Source organism: Peromyscus californicus, unplaced genomic scaffold, assembly GCF_007827085.1.
Source record: "Peromyscus californicus insignis strain IS unplaced genomic scaffold, ASM782708v3 Scaffold_4__1_contigs__length_199733344, whole genome shotgun sequence".
NCBI lineage: Eukaryota > Metazoa > Chordata > Mammalia > Rodentia > Cricetidae > Peromyscus > Peromyscus californicus.
The window spans coordinates 37,418,617-37,436,880 of record NW_026294562.1 but is presented as its reverse complement, the minus strand read 5'-3'; the positions used below and the strand labels follow the sequence as shown (position 1 = coordinate 37,436,880).

The window sequence follows — 18,264 nt, the reverse complement described above, 5'->3', positions numbered from 1 at the left end:
CGGATGTTCTCCTATTAACTAAGTTTTCAAGGCTGAACCACTTCCTCGTGCCATGTAGGAAAGAAAGAACCGCAGAGTGAAAGCAGCACTGAATGACAACCTAGCAGGCACATTAACGCTCAGACTAGATCCCTCAGCATCAGAGTTCACTCCAGCATCACGGCATCAACTAGGTTAAGCAGCATTTTCTTCTTAGTTTATTTCTTAAAGGAAATGTAGTCCACTTCTAAAACTATATTGATAAAGTGATTTTTTTTTTTTTTTTTTTACAACACCCTCGTGATGGCTAATTTTGCTTGTCAACATGACTACATCTGGAGTCAACTAAAACCTAAGCTGCTGGGTATGGCTGTGAAGGATTTTTCTTGATTGGGGCCTGAGGTCAGAAGATCTACCCTAAGTCTGGGCCACACCTTCTGTTGGCAGTCCACATAAAAAGACATGGAAGAAGCTTTTGTTGCCCACTTGACCTTGTCAAGTTCATCTATCCTGCTGCTGAGGCACTCCTTTGCTGGGATTAGAACCTACTTCTTTGGGATCCCAACTGAGAATCCAGCTTTGTGGACTGAACAACTGTGGGATTCTTCCTGTTGGGAGACAGCCATTGTTGGCATTCTATCTGTTCTGTGTCTCTAGAGCAGTGGTTCTCAGCCTGTGGATGGCAAGCCCTTGAGGGAGTCAAATGACCCTTGCTCAGGGGTGACATATCAGATAGCCTGCATATCAGATTTTACACTATGGTTCATAACAGTAGCAATGAAGTAATTTTGTGTTTGGGGTCACCCAACATGAGGAACTGTATTAAAGGGTCCCAGCATTAGGAAGGTTGAGAACCCCTGCTCTAGAGAAGCATGACTAACACACCCCTAGCCATTTTTTGGACACGGTATTTCAGATTTTCAGATTAATGTAACTTGAGAAGGTCCTGAGGTCTGAGGAATTTGGACAGCTGGTCAGTTCTTCCAGTGGTCCTTTGTCTTTAAACAATGTGTGTGGTACTATGCCATTTCAGATACATATGCAAGACTATTTCCTGGACAATCTGAAGCATGAAAGGAGCAGAAATAAAAGATTTTTCTAATTAAAAAAAAAAAAAAAGAACTCTTACTGTTAACGTGCAGAAGACCTGAATTCAGTTGCCAGCATGAACAGTGACTCACCGCATGTTCCTCCAGCTTGAGGGGGTCTTGATGCTTTTTTCCCCAGGTCTCCACAGATATTAACACACATGCTCACATATGTGAACATACATAAACATAAATTTTAGAAATCTTTTTAAAAAAGTTATCTTTGAGGCAAGATGGCTGAGCTATGGGTAAAGTGCTTGCCAAAAACCTTTGGCAAATAGAATTCAGGCTTGTTTTGGGTTTATAACCCCAGCTCTGGAACTTCTATAGTGAGATGGGAGGCAGAGACAGGAGAATTGGCTGCAAGTTCCAAAGGCTGGTGTGCACAGCACAGTAGCAGAAATAAGTTACCTATCTCAAAACAAGGTGGAGGGGGAGAACTTACTCAAAAGAGTTGTCCACTGATCTACATGTGTTCATGCACATGCGCACACACACACACACACACACACACACACACACTAACACGCACACGCGTGCGCACACACGTTATCTGCAGTTATGGTTAGTAGAGGTAGTGTACCTCATTACTTCTCAGATTATACAAAAAACTAACACAGTTCAAAATAGGCAAGATGAATTTAATGCTAGCGATAAAACTACAGTTTAACATTCCACAATGATAATCTTCTAAGCATAATACAGAACAAAGAGCAGAGGTATCATTACACTATCAGTAAGGTTTGGCACAGATTGTAAGAAACAGTTTAATTTCTTTGACTTGGATTTCTCCTCTTTACGTCTTTAGGAACACGAGAGACTCATTCCATTAAAAACATAGTCACAGGGCTGCACAGACAGCTCAGTGGTTAAGAACGCTGGCCACTCTTCCAGAGGACCTTCCAGTCCCAGGGGTCCAATGCCCTCTTCTGGATTCCTCAGGCAATGATGCACATAGTGCACAGACACACATGCAGGCAAAACACCCATGCACATAACATAAAAATAAAGGTTAAGCATTTTTTTAAATACAATGACAGCATTTAATATTTTTGTTACTATCAATGCAATCATTGTATCTCTGCAATTATTTGAAGTTTAAAGGGAAAATGAAAATGTTAAAGTTTGCCATCATTTTTACAACTAATGAAGCATAACTTGTCAGAATTCATGTTTAAACCTCTAAGAATGTGAAATACTTGTCTCAAAAAAAACCCTTCAGAGGACATATTTTATCAATATCAAATGTTTTTATAATGATTTACTAAAACCTTATGTATTTTATAAAATAAATACTATCATAAAATATACTCCTAACTCCTAAGAGAGGTAATGAAAGAATTGAGGATTGAAATACATCCAGTAGGAAACTGATCCTTGTTTTTCTTATCAGTTCTTTTGGTAAGAAATCGCTTCTAGTGTGATGGACAGTCTTGATCTTTGCCAGGTGCTGTCTGCTCTTCTGTTTCTGCTACAGCAGTGATGAAGAGCTGTTTAAGAATATCCTTATCTAAATTCTTGCCTGAGAATAAAACAAAATAGTGAGGCTTATTAAAACAACATTTTAATTTCCAGAGTGTTAAATGCATGGTGTTCTCTAGTGATCTACAAAATTAACAGTAACTGCATGATTCCTTCTACAACTTTCTAGTTAATCCTCAAATCTAAGTTAGCACTTTTCTAAGTTGTCTAAAGAACAAAGTTCTAGCAAAACCTTACATTATCTGTGATTTAGACAAATACACAAGCTTATTTAGTTAATATTGGTTAAACAACACACTATATCTCCTACAAACCTATTTTGTATTTTCCTTCAGAAATTCGTTACTTACCAATGAAGACCAACTGATTTGTTCTCTCAGCATCGTCCTTCCAGCTTACTAGGCTCTCTTCCAGGTCGTACAGCTCATGGATGCCTTGTACAATCATTTGCTGTGGTTTGTCTTTGATGGACACCAGCCCCTGCTCAAAGGACAATGATCATTCAGCTCCAGTTCAGATTTGCAAGAAGAAACAGTACAAATTTGAAAATATTACTTTTCAAAAGACAAACTCATGACAAAGCTATGAAAATCACCTGATTCAATTATTTGCATATTTTAAGTTTTTTTTAAAACTTCTAATAATTTTATGTATGTTGATTTCACCTGCTCCCCAAGACAGGGTTTCTCTGTGTAGCTCTGGCTGTCCTGCAATTCCCAGTGCAGACCAAGCTGGCCTCAAACTCAGAAGTTTGCCAGCCTTTATCTCCTGAGTGCTGGGATTAAAGGCATGCACCACATTTCCTGGCTACTTCTTTAAAATAGAGAATTTCTTTCTCTTTTCTGTTTTTGTCTTGTTTTTTTAAGACAGGGTCTTGCTATAAAGCCCCAGGCTGGTCTCAAACTCGTAGAGATCCACTCCCTGACTCTGCATCACCATGCCTAGCAATGATTCCTTTTTCTAATAATAAAACTAATATATTAGGGTTTTTCAATGTTATTTATCACAACAAAAACCTGAAAGTGATCAAATCTGTTATTGCACCATATCATACTAATTTCTCTGCCTTTAAGGATTTGGTACTTCTTTCACAAATTTAACAAGAAAATTTGAGAAGTTAAGGTATTTTGTTAGTGAATCTGTTTTGGAAATATATTACAATAAAGTTAGGCAATGATCAAACAGAAAGCTATCATATTCATCTGAATAAAAGTTCAATGTGTGGGTGGCAAGGTGGCTGGCCAGAGAGTAAAGGCACTTACCTCTCAAACGTGACAAACTGAGTTTGAGTCCCAGAACCCACAGTAGGAGAACTGACTCCACAGTTGTCCTCTGACCTCCTCCTGCACATTGTGTTATGTGTCCACCAACATTCAGACAAACACAAATGCACACACACACATCCAAATGTGAAGTAATATGAATGGCTTTTCAAAAACTGAACAAGAATTCCTGTGTTTTGTACCTCTGTATAAAATATGACAAATGTTTATAGTGTCTGCTAAATGCATCAAGTGACATAAGGTTCAGCAGTGGTACAATTTTCAACATTATTTCTCTGTTAAATGAAGCTCTCTTGGAAAAATAAACCGTTTCTCTAGGTGACCAATTGGTGCAGAGACCAGTTTTGATGGTGTCAAGCTTATGCACCAGATAACTGCTGGAACACCAGGCAGAGATCTGGGCTAAAGAGCCAAGGCACACAGGTTGTTTTGTTGTTGCTGCTGCTGCTGCTGCTGCTGCTGCTGCTGTTGTTTTTACAGTGATTTCTAAAGCGCCTTTTCAGCGATGGAAATTATGAAAATGAGGGCAGACAAAGGTTATTTGCATAAAAGTATCTTTCTGTTTAAAACCAAATCTGGTTTTGACATAACAGCCTGTGAGGGCAAACTGCACACTGCACCTTCAGCCGGATGACCTCCATGCAGTGGCCGTCCTTGTTCTGCACGTCCTTTTCCCACAGGAGATTCTGTATTGGGCGACACAATTTCATAAGACCAACCACTGCAAATGCAACAACTATGCAACGAAACAGCTGATGAATCATTAATCAGTTAAAAATTGCATTCACCTGGATAAATACATTTAGACTCTCTTCCTTTGCACTTCCTGGTACTTCAAATGTGACTGTAACAATACTCTGTAAATCAAGAGAATAATTCATAATTTTTATAGAATCATCCACCTATTTTTAAAACTATAACCAGTTCTAAGACGAAAAAAGAAAAGTCATACTTATGGAGCTTTAGCTGACTAATAATATTATTAATCATTATTTCCCTCTTTGGGAATTATCAATTCTACAAAGTAGATCAACAGTATTTAAAAACAAAAACAAACAAACAAAAACCTTTTCAGGTAAGGGACCTGAGCAAAACAGGAGTGTAGCACACACTGTGTGCCTTTTGCCTGTGTTGTCCTATCTTTTCCTTCGCTCTTCACGACATTCCCGGGAAGTGGGGACTATTTCACTTTATAGTTGGGTAAATGAAGCTCAGAAAAAATAACTACCCTGATGCAGAAGCACTGCTCACAACAAAAGTGTAATTCTGCTCTCTTAGAAAGAAAGGCATGTTTGGTCTCTAAATGAGCAAGCACTGTGCTGAGTGAAAGGAATTCTCAGCGAGGCTGGCAGGCAGCAGTGGGATTTCTGGCTCAGGTCTTTGGAGCATCACTTACAGAATTCAGATTTATTTTTCCTCCTGATCTCAAAAGATCTGTCTTCTCTAAAGATGCTTCAAGTTTCCTCTACCAAGTTATATAATTAAAACTCAGACCTCCCTCAGACAACAATATAACCCCAAACCTCAAACTTAGCAATGAAAATACAGAGGCTAAGCACATCGTTAAAGGTACCACTCCCGCCCTGGAGAGTAGGCTGCTCAAGCCAAGCTCAGAACGTTTCTAACAGGAAGAAAGAGGGCAGAGACTCTGTGTGACATCTTAGAAATGCTCATCTCCCCAAGAAGGCCTCATAAGACTGTAGAAGAAAAATATAAAAAGGTCTGAGTTGTTTTGTTTATTTATTTAATTTTTGTTTTATGGTTTTGAAACAAGGTCTTGTTATGTCCAAGCTGGCTTTGAACTCAAAATCCCCCTGTTTCAAGCTTAGTATGCTGGGGCTTCAGGTGTGCATCAGCATCCCAGCTTCAGAATTATTTTTTATGCAAACTTAAGAGACTAGCTAGATGCATTAAAGATCAATGTAGGACAATCAATATGCTAACACTTAATCCTCTGATATTGCCAATATGCAAAGCAGGGTGCTTTCTTATTCAAACATCGGAAGTAAAGTCAATTTAAAAAAGCTTGTTGGACTTTAAAATGTAAGACTTATAAAATCACTTCTCCTTATCTGTGGGACATACAATACAGTATTTGTATGAAACTACAGATAATACTGAGCCACAAGGTAATGTCTTTCCAGTTTAAACTAAGCACTTACATGCCGTAGTTATAACTTCCATGTTTAACTCCAACTGCAAAATTAGCACAAGTTTCTTTTTCTTTCTTCACAATGTCATGGATAGTAAATTCATTCTGACCAGATATCTTAGCAATCTCAATATATGATTTTTCCCCTTTCTTATTTAATCACCTTTTCACATAAAGGAAGCACTCTACAGCTTCTCTTTGACACACTGTATTGTCAACATTATTAGTCTTGTGCTTCAGGAGGTGATTCAGTAACACAAGGGTCACATGAACATAACATTATGATATTGTAATAGTAGATCTGGCAACAGAGGTGCCAACTCACTGAATGATGGGCAGGTACTGTATTCAGCATGGACCCAGCAGACAATGGGATGACTCACACAGCACTCAGGACACAGCAGAATGGTGACAGGGTTCATAATGCTACTCAGAACAGCACAGTCTCACACTGATGAATTATTTATTTCTGGAATTTTTCCACTTAATATTTTGGACTGCAGCTGGCTACACAGAATGGAAACCATAGATTGTGAGGGCTCTACCTGTATTTTGTTACAATAATTAAACCACAAGCTAGAAATTATTTCAATGCTCATCAACAAATGAGTTTAAAAAAGTGATGAGTACCTACAATGGATTATTATTTAGTCTCAAGAAGGAAGGAAATTCTGCCATATAGTAAAATGTGAATAAACCCTGAGGATGCCATACTAGATGAAATGTGCCAGGAACAGAACACATATTGTACAACTCCACTTGTATTAAGTACTTAAAACAGTAAACTTACAGAAATCAGAAAACGAAACGGCAGCTACTCGGTGCTGTGAGGCAGCACCGAGCAGCTGCTGTTCAGTGAGTCCCACAAGACACAAGTCCTGCTGTACAACACACACACACACACACACACACACACACACACACACACACACACACACACACACAAAACAATGCACACTTAAGATTTCTTTGGAGGACAGAGAGCAATTTCAGCAGTTTTTGATGTTGTTGTTTTTCACAACAATACAAAGTACTTATTTTAAGATCTTAGTAAACATATCCTACTTTAAAACTATTTGGGTTTTTTTGTAGTTCAAAGTAATATTATGCATTGTAGAGGACCAGCCCCCACACTTATTCACCCCAGGAACTCTTGAGGAATGAGGGATAAGACACTTAGAGAGTTAAGACACAGAGAAAAACCACAGGATAGACTCGGGTGGGCCTGGATCCTTATCCAAAGGGGCCCAGAACTTGATTCCAAAGGTCTATTTAGAACAATGCCAAGGGGTGGAGCAAAAAGCCTCCCCCTTGCTAGTTACAGTCACGTACCCAGGCCTATGGTCCAATCAACCTCTTATGCAGTCCTGCTGGGTACAGCCACTAGGGAACCTAGTGGGCTCCAACAATGCGTTTAACTAAAACTGTGATTTTTTTTCCTCATTAAAAGAGATCACTATAAGTGCCTAGAATCCTCTATCCAGCGATATTGTAAAAGGTTACCAAATGAAACACAATGTGTCAGTTTCCAAAGAAAGTAATTTTGTCTTAAAAAAAAACCCATAAATGTATTTCATTTAAATTTAATAACTTAGCTTTTACTACTGAGAATGTCTCAACACAGGACTCAGTATACTTGCTGCTTTATTGTTAGCTTAAGGACTTTTAAAATCATTTTTTTTCTTTTGCAGACTAGCGACATGACTTCGTTCAGTTAGTTTTGGTTTTCTGAGACAGTTTCAAGTAACCCAGGTTGGCTTTGAACTGCTGATCCTCCTGCATCAACCTCCTCAGAAGTGGGAATACAGGTATTAGAGACAGGCATCTCAACACTTTGCTATCACTTAGTCATTTTAAAAGGGTATAATATAATTTGTGCGATAGGCACAAATGATTCTTGAAATAAAGAGAATACATAATAAGGCTCAAGGTGGATGCCCCTACTTTGGAACTGTGGCTTTTCATAGCAATGAAACTCTTTTCATATGAGAAAAACTCAAAGATAATGAAAGCTATAAATTGTGGTAAAAAGTCAGAATTCAAAATTGCTTCTACAAATAAAACTAACCATAGACTGTCACTTGGGCTTTCTCATCTATATTCCCACCCCAGCTCATCATTATTAGGATTAAACAAGGAATAATGCAAAATAAAAAAGGTGAATCACAGTAACTATTTCCCAGGAATAAAGCTTCAATAACTCATATATAGCATATCCTACGTATTACTACCTTCAGACTAGATTTTGAAATTTATTTCTGCTTGGATCTAAAACTGTCTCTTCTCATGGCTAATGGCACAAAAGCAAAAAAATGAGGCAATAATTCAGAAAACTAAAGCCTAATAAAGAAATTCCCCTAAAATAAAATTAACAGTAATTCTGGCTTGTTGGTTTGGCTTATTTTCCCAGTTAACTTACTAGATTCTCAGTTTTATATCTTACGTAAATAAGATCTACTATGCAATAACTTCTACATGGTTTCTTCATCTGAAAAACCAACTCAGCAATGCAGTCAAACTCAGTACCTCTGTCTCCATGCTCCAGCCTTTGATGCTCTTTGCCTCTGTGGTATTTTGTACCTCCAAATGCCAAGCTGAGCATGTGGCATTCTCATTCAAATCTATGTCCTCGAGATGTTTCTAGAGTTTCTAGAGTTTCGAGGCTCTTCTAGCTAGTCTCCACTTCCCACCACTCTTCCCTCTTCTTACTCATCCATATGCAGATAGCTCATGCTTTACCCTGTTTGTACACAGGTATTCACTCCATGGGATAGCATCCTCATGCTTGGTCTCTAGATCCCAAAGACAAGTCTTGCTTCTCTAACACTGACACACAGCAGTGTGAGCCTTCTTTGCCTTACAAATTACACCTCAACACTTAGAACAAACTTCCAGTCACCTAAAAAGACTTCTGCACTAAAAGCCTGCTTCTCTTGGACAAACGTTCTCACTTTTCAATGTTTGGATTACCTCTCCCCTTCCACTGTATCTACTAAAACAAACAAACAAAAATAAAAAACATAGAAACCAGCCAACAAAACCCTACTAGTTCAAAATTTCTCTTTAGTATTCAAGTCAGAATGGCAACTGCCCTTTCTTGGACCAGAAGGTACATAAGGAACTTCTCTTGTAGATGAATTTCTAAACAGTCTTATTAAATAAGAAGACTTAAATAATATTACATTATTATTATTAAATAATAAGATTACATTTTTTAGATACACTTATATTGATCTGAGTAGGAGATATAAAGGTAGGTGTTTGTACACATGGACGAGTGTGTGTGTATGTACAAATAACACTGAATTACACACTAAAACCCGAATGATTTACTTTATATGAAAAATACTACCTTTCGTAAAGCTTTTGATGAGGTTAAGGATAGATGTAATGGTTAACCTTCATTGTCATTTGACTAGATTTAGAAATACTATGGAGGGGCTGAAGAGTTGGATTTGGGTGACTGGGACTGGTTAAGAGCACTGGCTGCTGTTCCAAAGGACCTGGATTCAATCCCCAGAAATGACATGGCAGCTCAAAACTTTCTGTGGCTCCAGTACCAAAAGATCCGACACCTCACACAGACAAACATGTAGACAAAACACCAATGCACATAAAATAAAAGTAAATTAAAAAAAATCCACTATGGAAACAACTAAGCATGTTTCCAGCAAGGTTTAAGTGGTGGAAGACCCATCCTGGATGTGCAGGTACTATCCCACAGGCTGCAGTAAAGGAAGAAAAAGGACAGAACAAGCTGAGCACCAGCATGCATCTCTCTCTGCTTCCTGACTGCAGATGCAATGTGACCAGCTGCCGCATGCTCCTGCAGCCATGACTTCCACACTTCAAACAGTCAGCCAAAATCAATCCTTTCTTCTTAAGTTGCTCGTGTCAGGTGTTTTGTTAAAGCGACAAGAAAAGTAACCAGTACAACATTCTAGCCCAAAACATAGCACTTTGGCATTTGAAAAATAAAAGCAAGAAAACCACTCTCACCCACCACCCTACCCACTCTGCCCTTTCCCTGACGCTAGCCAGAAACATAGGACTGCTTTTCTGAGCTTTCCCTGTAACCGATCTTACAATTCTAAGAAAAGAGCATCCTTAGCTGCAGGGAAGGGAGGAAACCCTGAGTGAGTGAAGTCCTGAGTGAAAATGTGTTGCCGACACAGGCTCAGCCACGTCAGGGCACCAGCTCAGGTTCAGAGGAATGGCAAAGCCTTGTTTGGGGGACCACGTGTGGACGGTGTGTGCGGAGAATGTCCACCACTAACCAGATATTTATGGTCTGAGGTCTGCCCCTACAGAGACAGCTCCTACCAAAATTAGCTAAACTTGTCTCCTTGATCATGCTGTAAACCATAAATTCTGTTCAACTCTATAAAATAAACCCTGAGCTTCTGGCATGCTGAAGTTTTTTCAGTCAAGAGTCCAGACCACCCAATCCCAGCTTTTCTGTTTCTTTCTGACTGCCTGTGTCTGTCTTTCCCTCATTCTCTCACCATCCTAGTCAGATCCAAGTCCCTGGAGAAGAGGATGGACACACCGCTTATGTCTGAAGATAAAAGTCACAAAGAAGAGTCTAAACAAACTTGTGCTAAATCTTCCAATTTAGTATTTTAGGCCATATTGTTTCCCCTATCTTATCCCTCCACAACTCTCTATTATTAATCAAACCTAACACAGAAACATTCAGGTTTAAGCAGTTTTTAAGGATTTCATTATGAAGGCTTCCATATCATATAAACTAAGTAGGTAAAACTGTATGCTTTCTTCCTGCTAATCTGCCTTATGATGGGGACTTCAGCCCTGACCTTGCCAATGAGTGAAGAAGAGATGCAGTTCTTCCTCTACAACTCTGACCCAATAAACCAACAAAAGGGTTCATGCTTGAATCCTAGGACTCTTTGTCTAGAATATTCCTTTGCCCTAAGTTTATGCATTTAAAGCAGGGCAGTGTATCAGAGACTCACATTGATTTTTAACAAAAACAGACATGCCCTATTTACTGGAGAAATGACGTAACGTCTGGGATTTGCTTCAACATACTGCAGCAGGAGTCATAAGTATATACAGGTTCTTTATGCAATTCTACTTTTATATATGTCTGAAATTTACTATTTAAAAATATGTTTTTTAAACTCCAGCAAAGGAATGTTGGGAAGACAGATGAAATAAAATTGGCAAAATGTTGATACTGTTTAAACTAAATGATGTATACAAGAGATCCATTTTAGTCTCCTTACTTTTGCACAGCACTGAAGATATTCATAGTAAAATGTTAAACTATCATTAATATATATGTGTCTAAGCCTCATTTCTGGAGATTTGAGGGGAACTATGGAGTATCTGAAGTGATTCTGAATTACACCACTGTTTGAGAATCTCAGCTTTTCATTCCTTTGACAATTATTCACTGAGATGCTATTACATATCAAATCCTACCTGTGCAATGAACAATTATTTCTAAAGAATCTGTAGAGTAATTCAAGGGGGAAGCATTTCAAATCACACTGCATGATGTTACAAATACCACAATGGGGTGCATTCAGGATACCATGAATGTAGATACTGGCCATCATAAAGGTTCTTGTGAGGACTCCATTTTCTTCATCTTTTAATCCCAGATTCCTAATGTGATATCTTGAACCCAGGAGCTGAGTAAGAATGTGCTTAAACCTCATCCTAGGACTGCTACTAAATGCCACAATCACTGAGTTGCCCCTACAATTCCACTGCCAAGGACTTACTATTTCTCTCACTTACTCGTTTTAGAGGTAATGAATGCTATATTCTCGGAGAAACAGGCCATGCACATAAGTGGAACAGCCCCCTATGAACATGAGCCCAGACGAAGGCAAATGCACAAATGACTGTTGTTATCTTGGCCCCATTACAAATGATAAAAACTTGAGAACTCAGTTACAGCTTCTAGACAGAGGAGCCAGGCCCACAATTCACTCACAAGTCCTCTTACTGCTTTAATGAAGTCAAGGAGTCACCCTAAAGTTCTACCCTCTAAGACTTGCTGAGGAGAAACATGGATTAGAGAAAACCTATTAACTTTGTTCCTAGCATCTCTCCCCCCCCTCCCCCCCGAGCTGAGGACCGAACCCAGGGCCTTGTACTTGCTAGGCAAGCGCTCTACCACTGAGCTAAATCCCCAACCCCCTGTTCCTAGCATCTTACATATCATCCTGGGGATCACAAAAATCAGAGTTCAAATTTATAGTGCCACTGAAGGTAAAATTCAGGTCAGTTTTTATTTAAATAAGCCATCCTTTATTTTCTCTAATCAATTGTTAGATACAGGTTAAGCAGAAAGCAGATAGAACCTCCAGGTTTCATTTAGGTAGAAATTCTCGTCAAAATAAGCTTGAATACAGGACTTTCTAAAATACAAGACACATGGAGAATTAGAATGCTTCTTAACATGTGACAAATTCTCCTGTTAAACTAGATTACACACCTCCAAAGACATGTAAAACTCTGAAAACTGCCAAGCTAATCTATACAATTTTAGAAAGAGATCTAATAAGAAGTATCCTAAGTAGAACCAACTTAGTTGAAAGAGACACTTTAAAATTTTAAAATTACCTGATCAAGGTGGGGTGCTGTTGGCACATGCTGAAGTTTTTTCTGCAAACTAAGAACAACCAATTAGAGATTCAAAGATCAGTACACTTCAGATTTAATATTATCCATTACCCAAAGACACAAGGCCAATTACGGAACAAACATTTCATAATTGAATCTACCACAAAGTTCCAATTTACTTACTCTTCATATATTCTAAATTTATACATATACGCAATCAATATCTGTATATAACAGTTGAGAGATCTAAGATATATGTAGAGAAAAGCTGACAGATCTAAGATATAAATGTTTTTAAATGTATACACAATCACATCATAAGTATCATACAATGAAGAGAAAAACTAATATTTTAGCAACATTCAATTGTTAAATATGTCAGTAGATTTCTTTAAAATCCCAGTAGGTTAATACAATAATTTCAACAGGCTTAGAAATATATGCATGGTCATTCTGTAGTGCTCCAAGTTTCTTAATTCTCCATGCTTCCTGATAGGAAAATATGTTGATAGCTTGAAAAAGTTAGGAATGTAAATTTTCCTTTGTTAAGGGTTTTCATAAGATGTACATATATATTATTAAAGGACATATAGAATCCAAGTACAAATTTCCTATATAGTCAGTTACCAGTTAAGAAAAAAATGAAGCTAGGCATAGTGATGCACACCCTTAATCCCAGCACTCAGGAGGCAGAGGCAGGCAGATCTCTGTGTGTTCAAAGCCAGCCTTGTCTACATAGAGAGTTCCAGGACAGCCAGAGCTACATAGCGAGATCCTGTCTCAAAAAATAAATAAATAAACAAATAAATAAATAAATAAGGAAGAAAAAAAATGAAGTCAGAATCTTAAGAATGCATCGTTCTGTTATGAGAAGAGCCAGAAGACCAATACGCAGAACAAATTACTACCATAACAACTGGAGCACACATTTAGACAGTGAAGGTGACAGGGCAGAGGAAGGGGAGGTGCTTAAAGCTTTGCAGATGTTCTGTCTTGAAGCACAGTGAGGGGTAAATTAGTAACAGCAAGTTCAGGCTGTAGGAACCATTGTGGAAGGAATGACTCACACTGGGGGGTCTTAGGAGGGAGAAAGTGTCAAATTAAATCCTTCCCAGCTGGTTGCTTAGGACAGGCATCTCCTGTTTAACAACTAAGCAAAAAGAAAGCCTTATCTACAACTGGGGGAAAACATTACGCACATACTCCTTTAAGTATTACTAAAACATTATAACTGCTCTTAATCAAACCCAGAAGGAAAATAGAAAATTGTTGGAAAATCACGTTTCAGTGTTGTCAGACAGGGGAGTACATACAACTTCACTTGCAAGTAAAACGTCAAAAGAATTAACAAGGAACATTTAGGATTAGTTCCTAATAAGTCTCAGAATTGTGTGCCCTTAATTTAGTCCTATCATAAAAAGAAAAGGAACTGTACTCTAGTCTAATGGACAAGCATATACTACTAAAACCTGAAATTTATTAATCAGAATCTTTTGTGTGAAAAATAACCAGTGCAATTCCTAATGATTTTCATGTTTCTTTTTTTTTTCTTAAGGAATTTTTTATTCATTTTACATACCAACCACAGATCCCCCTCTCTTCCCTCCTCCCACCCCTCCAGCCTCCCCCCCCCCCCCACACACACACACACAACCCACCCCTCATTTCCTCCTCCAACAAGGTAAGGCCTCCCATGGGGAGTCAGCAGAGCCTGGTACATTCAGTAGAGGCAGTTTCATATGCAACCATCATTTAGCATTAAAAAAAACTCTCGAGTGCTCAAAATATACAGCAGGAAAATGGGTCAGGAAAACTTCACACTGTGGAAAGCAACAATCAGGAGCTCTGACCATACCATATACATAGGAATGTATTTAAATAAATAAGCAGTCACAAGTGATTTACATATACCAAGCATTCCTATCGTCCTACTGACTAGACCAAGAAAAGCGGAGTAGACTTTGTTCAGGTGTTCCAGCAATGGGCATTTTAACTTGTTCCCGGGTTACTCTAAAAGTCCAACACCAGAAGCAATGAGTGGAAGTGGCTCTCTACTGAGGACTTCACTTCTAGAATGACTAGTTCTAGTCCTTGACTTGTAGGATGACAAAGCTACCTCTCTGGATTTCCATTTAAACCGTGAGGAAATAGCTGCCTTGCATATTCCACACATCTAGGCACTGAAGTAGTCCCATTTTTAAAAATCACAGTAAACAGGAATTAAAATCCTCTATAAGATAAAGAGGTCCAATAAACACCATGTCATGTCCTCATGGGTTATTTCAGAAGCTGTTTTAAAGGGTGAACAATACTAAAGCCATGGGGACAGGGTGCCTACTTGTAGCTCACAAGTATAGAACCACTCACTATACCTACTCATAAGAATAACAGCCTGAGCCGGGCGGTGGTGGCGCACGCCTTTAATCCCAGCACTCGGGAGCCAGAGCCAGGCGGATCTCTGTGAGTTCGAGGCCAGCCTGGGCTACCAAGTGAGTTCCAGGAGAGGCACAAAGCTACACAGAGAAACCCTGTCTCGAAAAACCAAAAAAAAAAAAAAAAAAAAAAAAAAAAAAAAAAAAAAGAATAACAGCCTTGCTAATGAAAAATATTCAGAGAAGTATCTATTTTCATGATATTGAGTAGACACATATGAAACTTGAAAGATACTATAAGCATTATTTACAATACCTAAGATGTGAAAACAGCCTAAATGTTTATTTTTGGATGAATAGATAAAATAAATGTGTGTACTTTGTGTATATGCATGTTTGTGTATATGTAAGTGGACTTTAAAAAGAAGGAAATCCTGCCACCTGTCACTGAAGGACAAAATACCACAGCCCATAGAAGCAGGCACTTGAATATATTGGTTTCCAGGAGGGAAAGATAAGGACCTCTCATTCAATGAGTTTTACAAGTCTGTGTTATAGACCATCATGCCTAAAGTTAACAATCCTGTATTGTAACTTAAAAAGATCTTACGTAATATATTCTTAGTATAACTAGAAAAGTAAATAGATAACTGAGGTGGACACACTGGCACATGCCTTTAATTCTAGTACTCTAGAGGCAGAGGCAGGCAGATCTATGTGAGTTTAGGCCTGCCAGTCTACATAGCAAGTTCTAGGCCAGCCAAAGCTACATAGCAAGATCCTACCTCAAAACAAAAGAAAACAAAACAACAACAAAGCACTGATGTCCAAGAATAAATTTTTCCATCTCTGATAAGATCCCTCCAAAAAGAGACAGAAAACTAATCTATTGCTAAGGGGAAGGGAGTGGTCTGTAAGAGCAGTCAGTTAGATTTTTCCATGTATTTCATGAATTTTTTTTAGAGTATTATAATGGTTGGCACAAAACTACTGGTGAGTTCCTAGGCTTAATTATCATTTACATTATAATTTCTGTAGATACAGCTTTCATGATCATAATTAGAAATGATCTTATGAGCCAAGTGTGGTGGTACATGCCTGTAATCTCAGTACTTAGGAGGCTGAGGCAGACGATGACAAGTTTAAAGGCCAGCCTGTGCTACAAATTAAGACTTTCTTTTTATTCAGAAAATAATACAAAGAACAAACTTGTATGTCAAAGAAATGGCATCTTAAATAATAGGAAACAGGAATAAAACACATTACATAAAAAAACGACCAATATATTGAAAACATACCTTATTCCAGAGAGAATATCATAGGCATGAAGATCTAATATATTTGAGAGATGAACTCTAAAAGAAAGGAAATGCATTTAAACAGCTGAAAATTTTGTGAAATATATCCAATTGATTAAGAATAAAATTTCAAACTGGGCACAGTGGCACAGGTCTAAAATCTCAGCATTGAGGAGGTAGATAAAAGGATCTGAAGCACATCCTTGGCTACAGAGTGAGTTCAAGGTCAGCCTGGGCTACATGAGACCCTGTCTCAAAAAGAAAAATCTCTAAGGATCTTTATCAAAATATGTAAGCATAGAGATAATCAGCCTTGGAGTTGGGAGAGAGAGCTGAATGGTTAAAGCATGTGCTGTTCTTACAGAGGGCCTGGGTTTGGTTCTCAGCACTTCTCGGTGGCTCACAACAGCCTGAAACTCTAGTTTCAGGAGATCTGATGCTGTTTTCTGACCTCCATGAGTATTAGACACACACGTGGTACACATACACACATGTAGGCAAAACAATCCTACACACAAAATAAAAATAAATATTTTTAAAATTAGCATATTACATTTAGGTAGATACATTAAATGACAGGCCAGAAAAAAAGAATTCTACCTAAAATTCCTAAAAGCAGCTGAATGGTAAAGATCAGGCAAATAAACAAACAAATAAACAAATAAATAATTACTTGTTACTGCTTCAAAAAAAAAAAAAGAAGGAAGTTTTCCTTTCCACTTCTGATTGTCCTTCAATTATAACTCTACATGCTTTAAAATATTTTTAGAGTTAAAAATTATCTAAATAACCTTTTCTAAGCAGCTATGACCCCAAATAAAAGAAGTAACACAGGGACAGTGGTTTACACACATTCCAAATGCCTTTGGGATTTTCCAATTCTTTAATTTCTTCTCTATAATAAAAATAGGTAATAGAAAAATACTAGGACTAGAGAGAAATAATATAAAAATACTAGGTTCAGTGGTTAAGAGCACTGGCTGTTCTTCCAGAGGACCTGGGTTCAATTCCCAGCACCTACATGGTAGCTCACAACTGTCTCTAACTCCTGTTCCAGGGCATCCAACACCCTCACACAGACATACATACAGACAAGACACCAATGTACATAAAATAAATAAGTTATAAAAAAATACTAGGACTCTAAAGCTGAGCATGGTGGTATATACCTTAAATCTCAGCACATGAGAGGCAAAGGCAGGTGTATCTCTGTGAGTTTGAGGCCAGCCTGGTCTACATAATGAGTTTCGGGACAGCTATATAGTGAGACCCTGTCTGGTGGTGGTGGTGGGGATACTAGGCCTCTGGGGCTGGAAGCACAGCACCTTGACAAAGCATATATAAAACTCTGGAATCAATCCTAAATACCAAAATACATACAAAAAACACCAAAAGGAGTCAAACCACCAGGGTGAGAATTAATATAAGCTCCCTCTGGAGCCACACGTTTGATTGTACTTGTTCAGAATGCGGGCACGAGTGGAGTAGAGTAGAGAAGCTTCCCAGTTCACAATGCTGTCAGAACAAATGCTTTCTCTGAAAATTAGTTATGACTGAACTTAATTAGGAATGCAGCAATTCAAATCACTAAGAATCAACTTCAACCAGCACTTGCTTTAGTTTAAATTCATAGATAAATTCATAAAATGGATGACTGATTTTCAGTTTTAACATAAGCCCATGGAAGAGCAGAGAATAGTGACTTCATAGTTAAACTAAAATGAAGGGAATATTTCAAAGAAGACAAAACTACAATCAAAAGTACATTTCAAGGCCAGGCGGTGGTGGCTCACGCCTTTAATCCCAGCACTTGGGAGGCAGAGCCAGGCGGATCTCTGTGAGTTCGAGGCCAGCCTGGTCTCCAAAGCGAGTTCCAGGAAAGGCGCAAAGCTACACAGAGAAACCCTGTCTCGAAAAACCAAAAAAAAAAAAGTACATTTCAACACTAGACCCAAGCAGTTTGTCAGACATTTCTAAACATATTTTTACAAGGAAAACAAAATTCATTTG

The 18,264-nt window shown here is 38.3% G+C and overlaps 1 protein-coding gene across 5 annotated transcripts in view; it reads right to left on the bottom strand.

The window, feature by feature from the left end:
* Window positions 1–1,687: 1,687 nt before the first annotated feature.
* LOC128125685 (zinc-regulated GTPase metalloprotein activator 1) overlaps window positions 1,688–18,264 on the bottom strand; it is a 45,970-nt gene continuing 29,393 nt past the window's right edge. For 4 of the 5 annotated variants that reach the window (XM_052763312.1, XM_052763314.1, XM_052763316.1 and 1 more), the window contains 6 exons: window positions 16,255–16,311; window positions 12,585–12,633; window positions 4,621–4,689; window positions 4,453–4,518; window positions 2,900–3,029; window positions 1,688–2,589 (listed from right to left, as the gene is read on the bottom strand). In XM_052763312.1, coding sequence (XP_052619272.1) covers window positions 2,483–2,589; window positions 2,900–3,029; window positions 4,453–4,518; window positions 4,621–4,689; window positions 12,585–12,633; window positions 16,255–16,311 — 478 coding nt within the window. In that variant the 3' untranslated portion in view covers window positions 1,688–2,482. The remainder of the gene's footprint in view (window positions 2,590–2,899; window positions 3,030–4,452; window positions 4,519–4,620; window positions 4,690–12,584; window positions 12,634–16,254; window positions 16,312–18,264) is intronic. The other variant, XM_052763313.1, reaches the window with a different exon arrangement.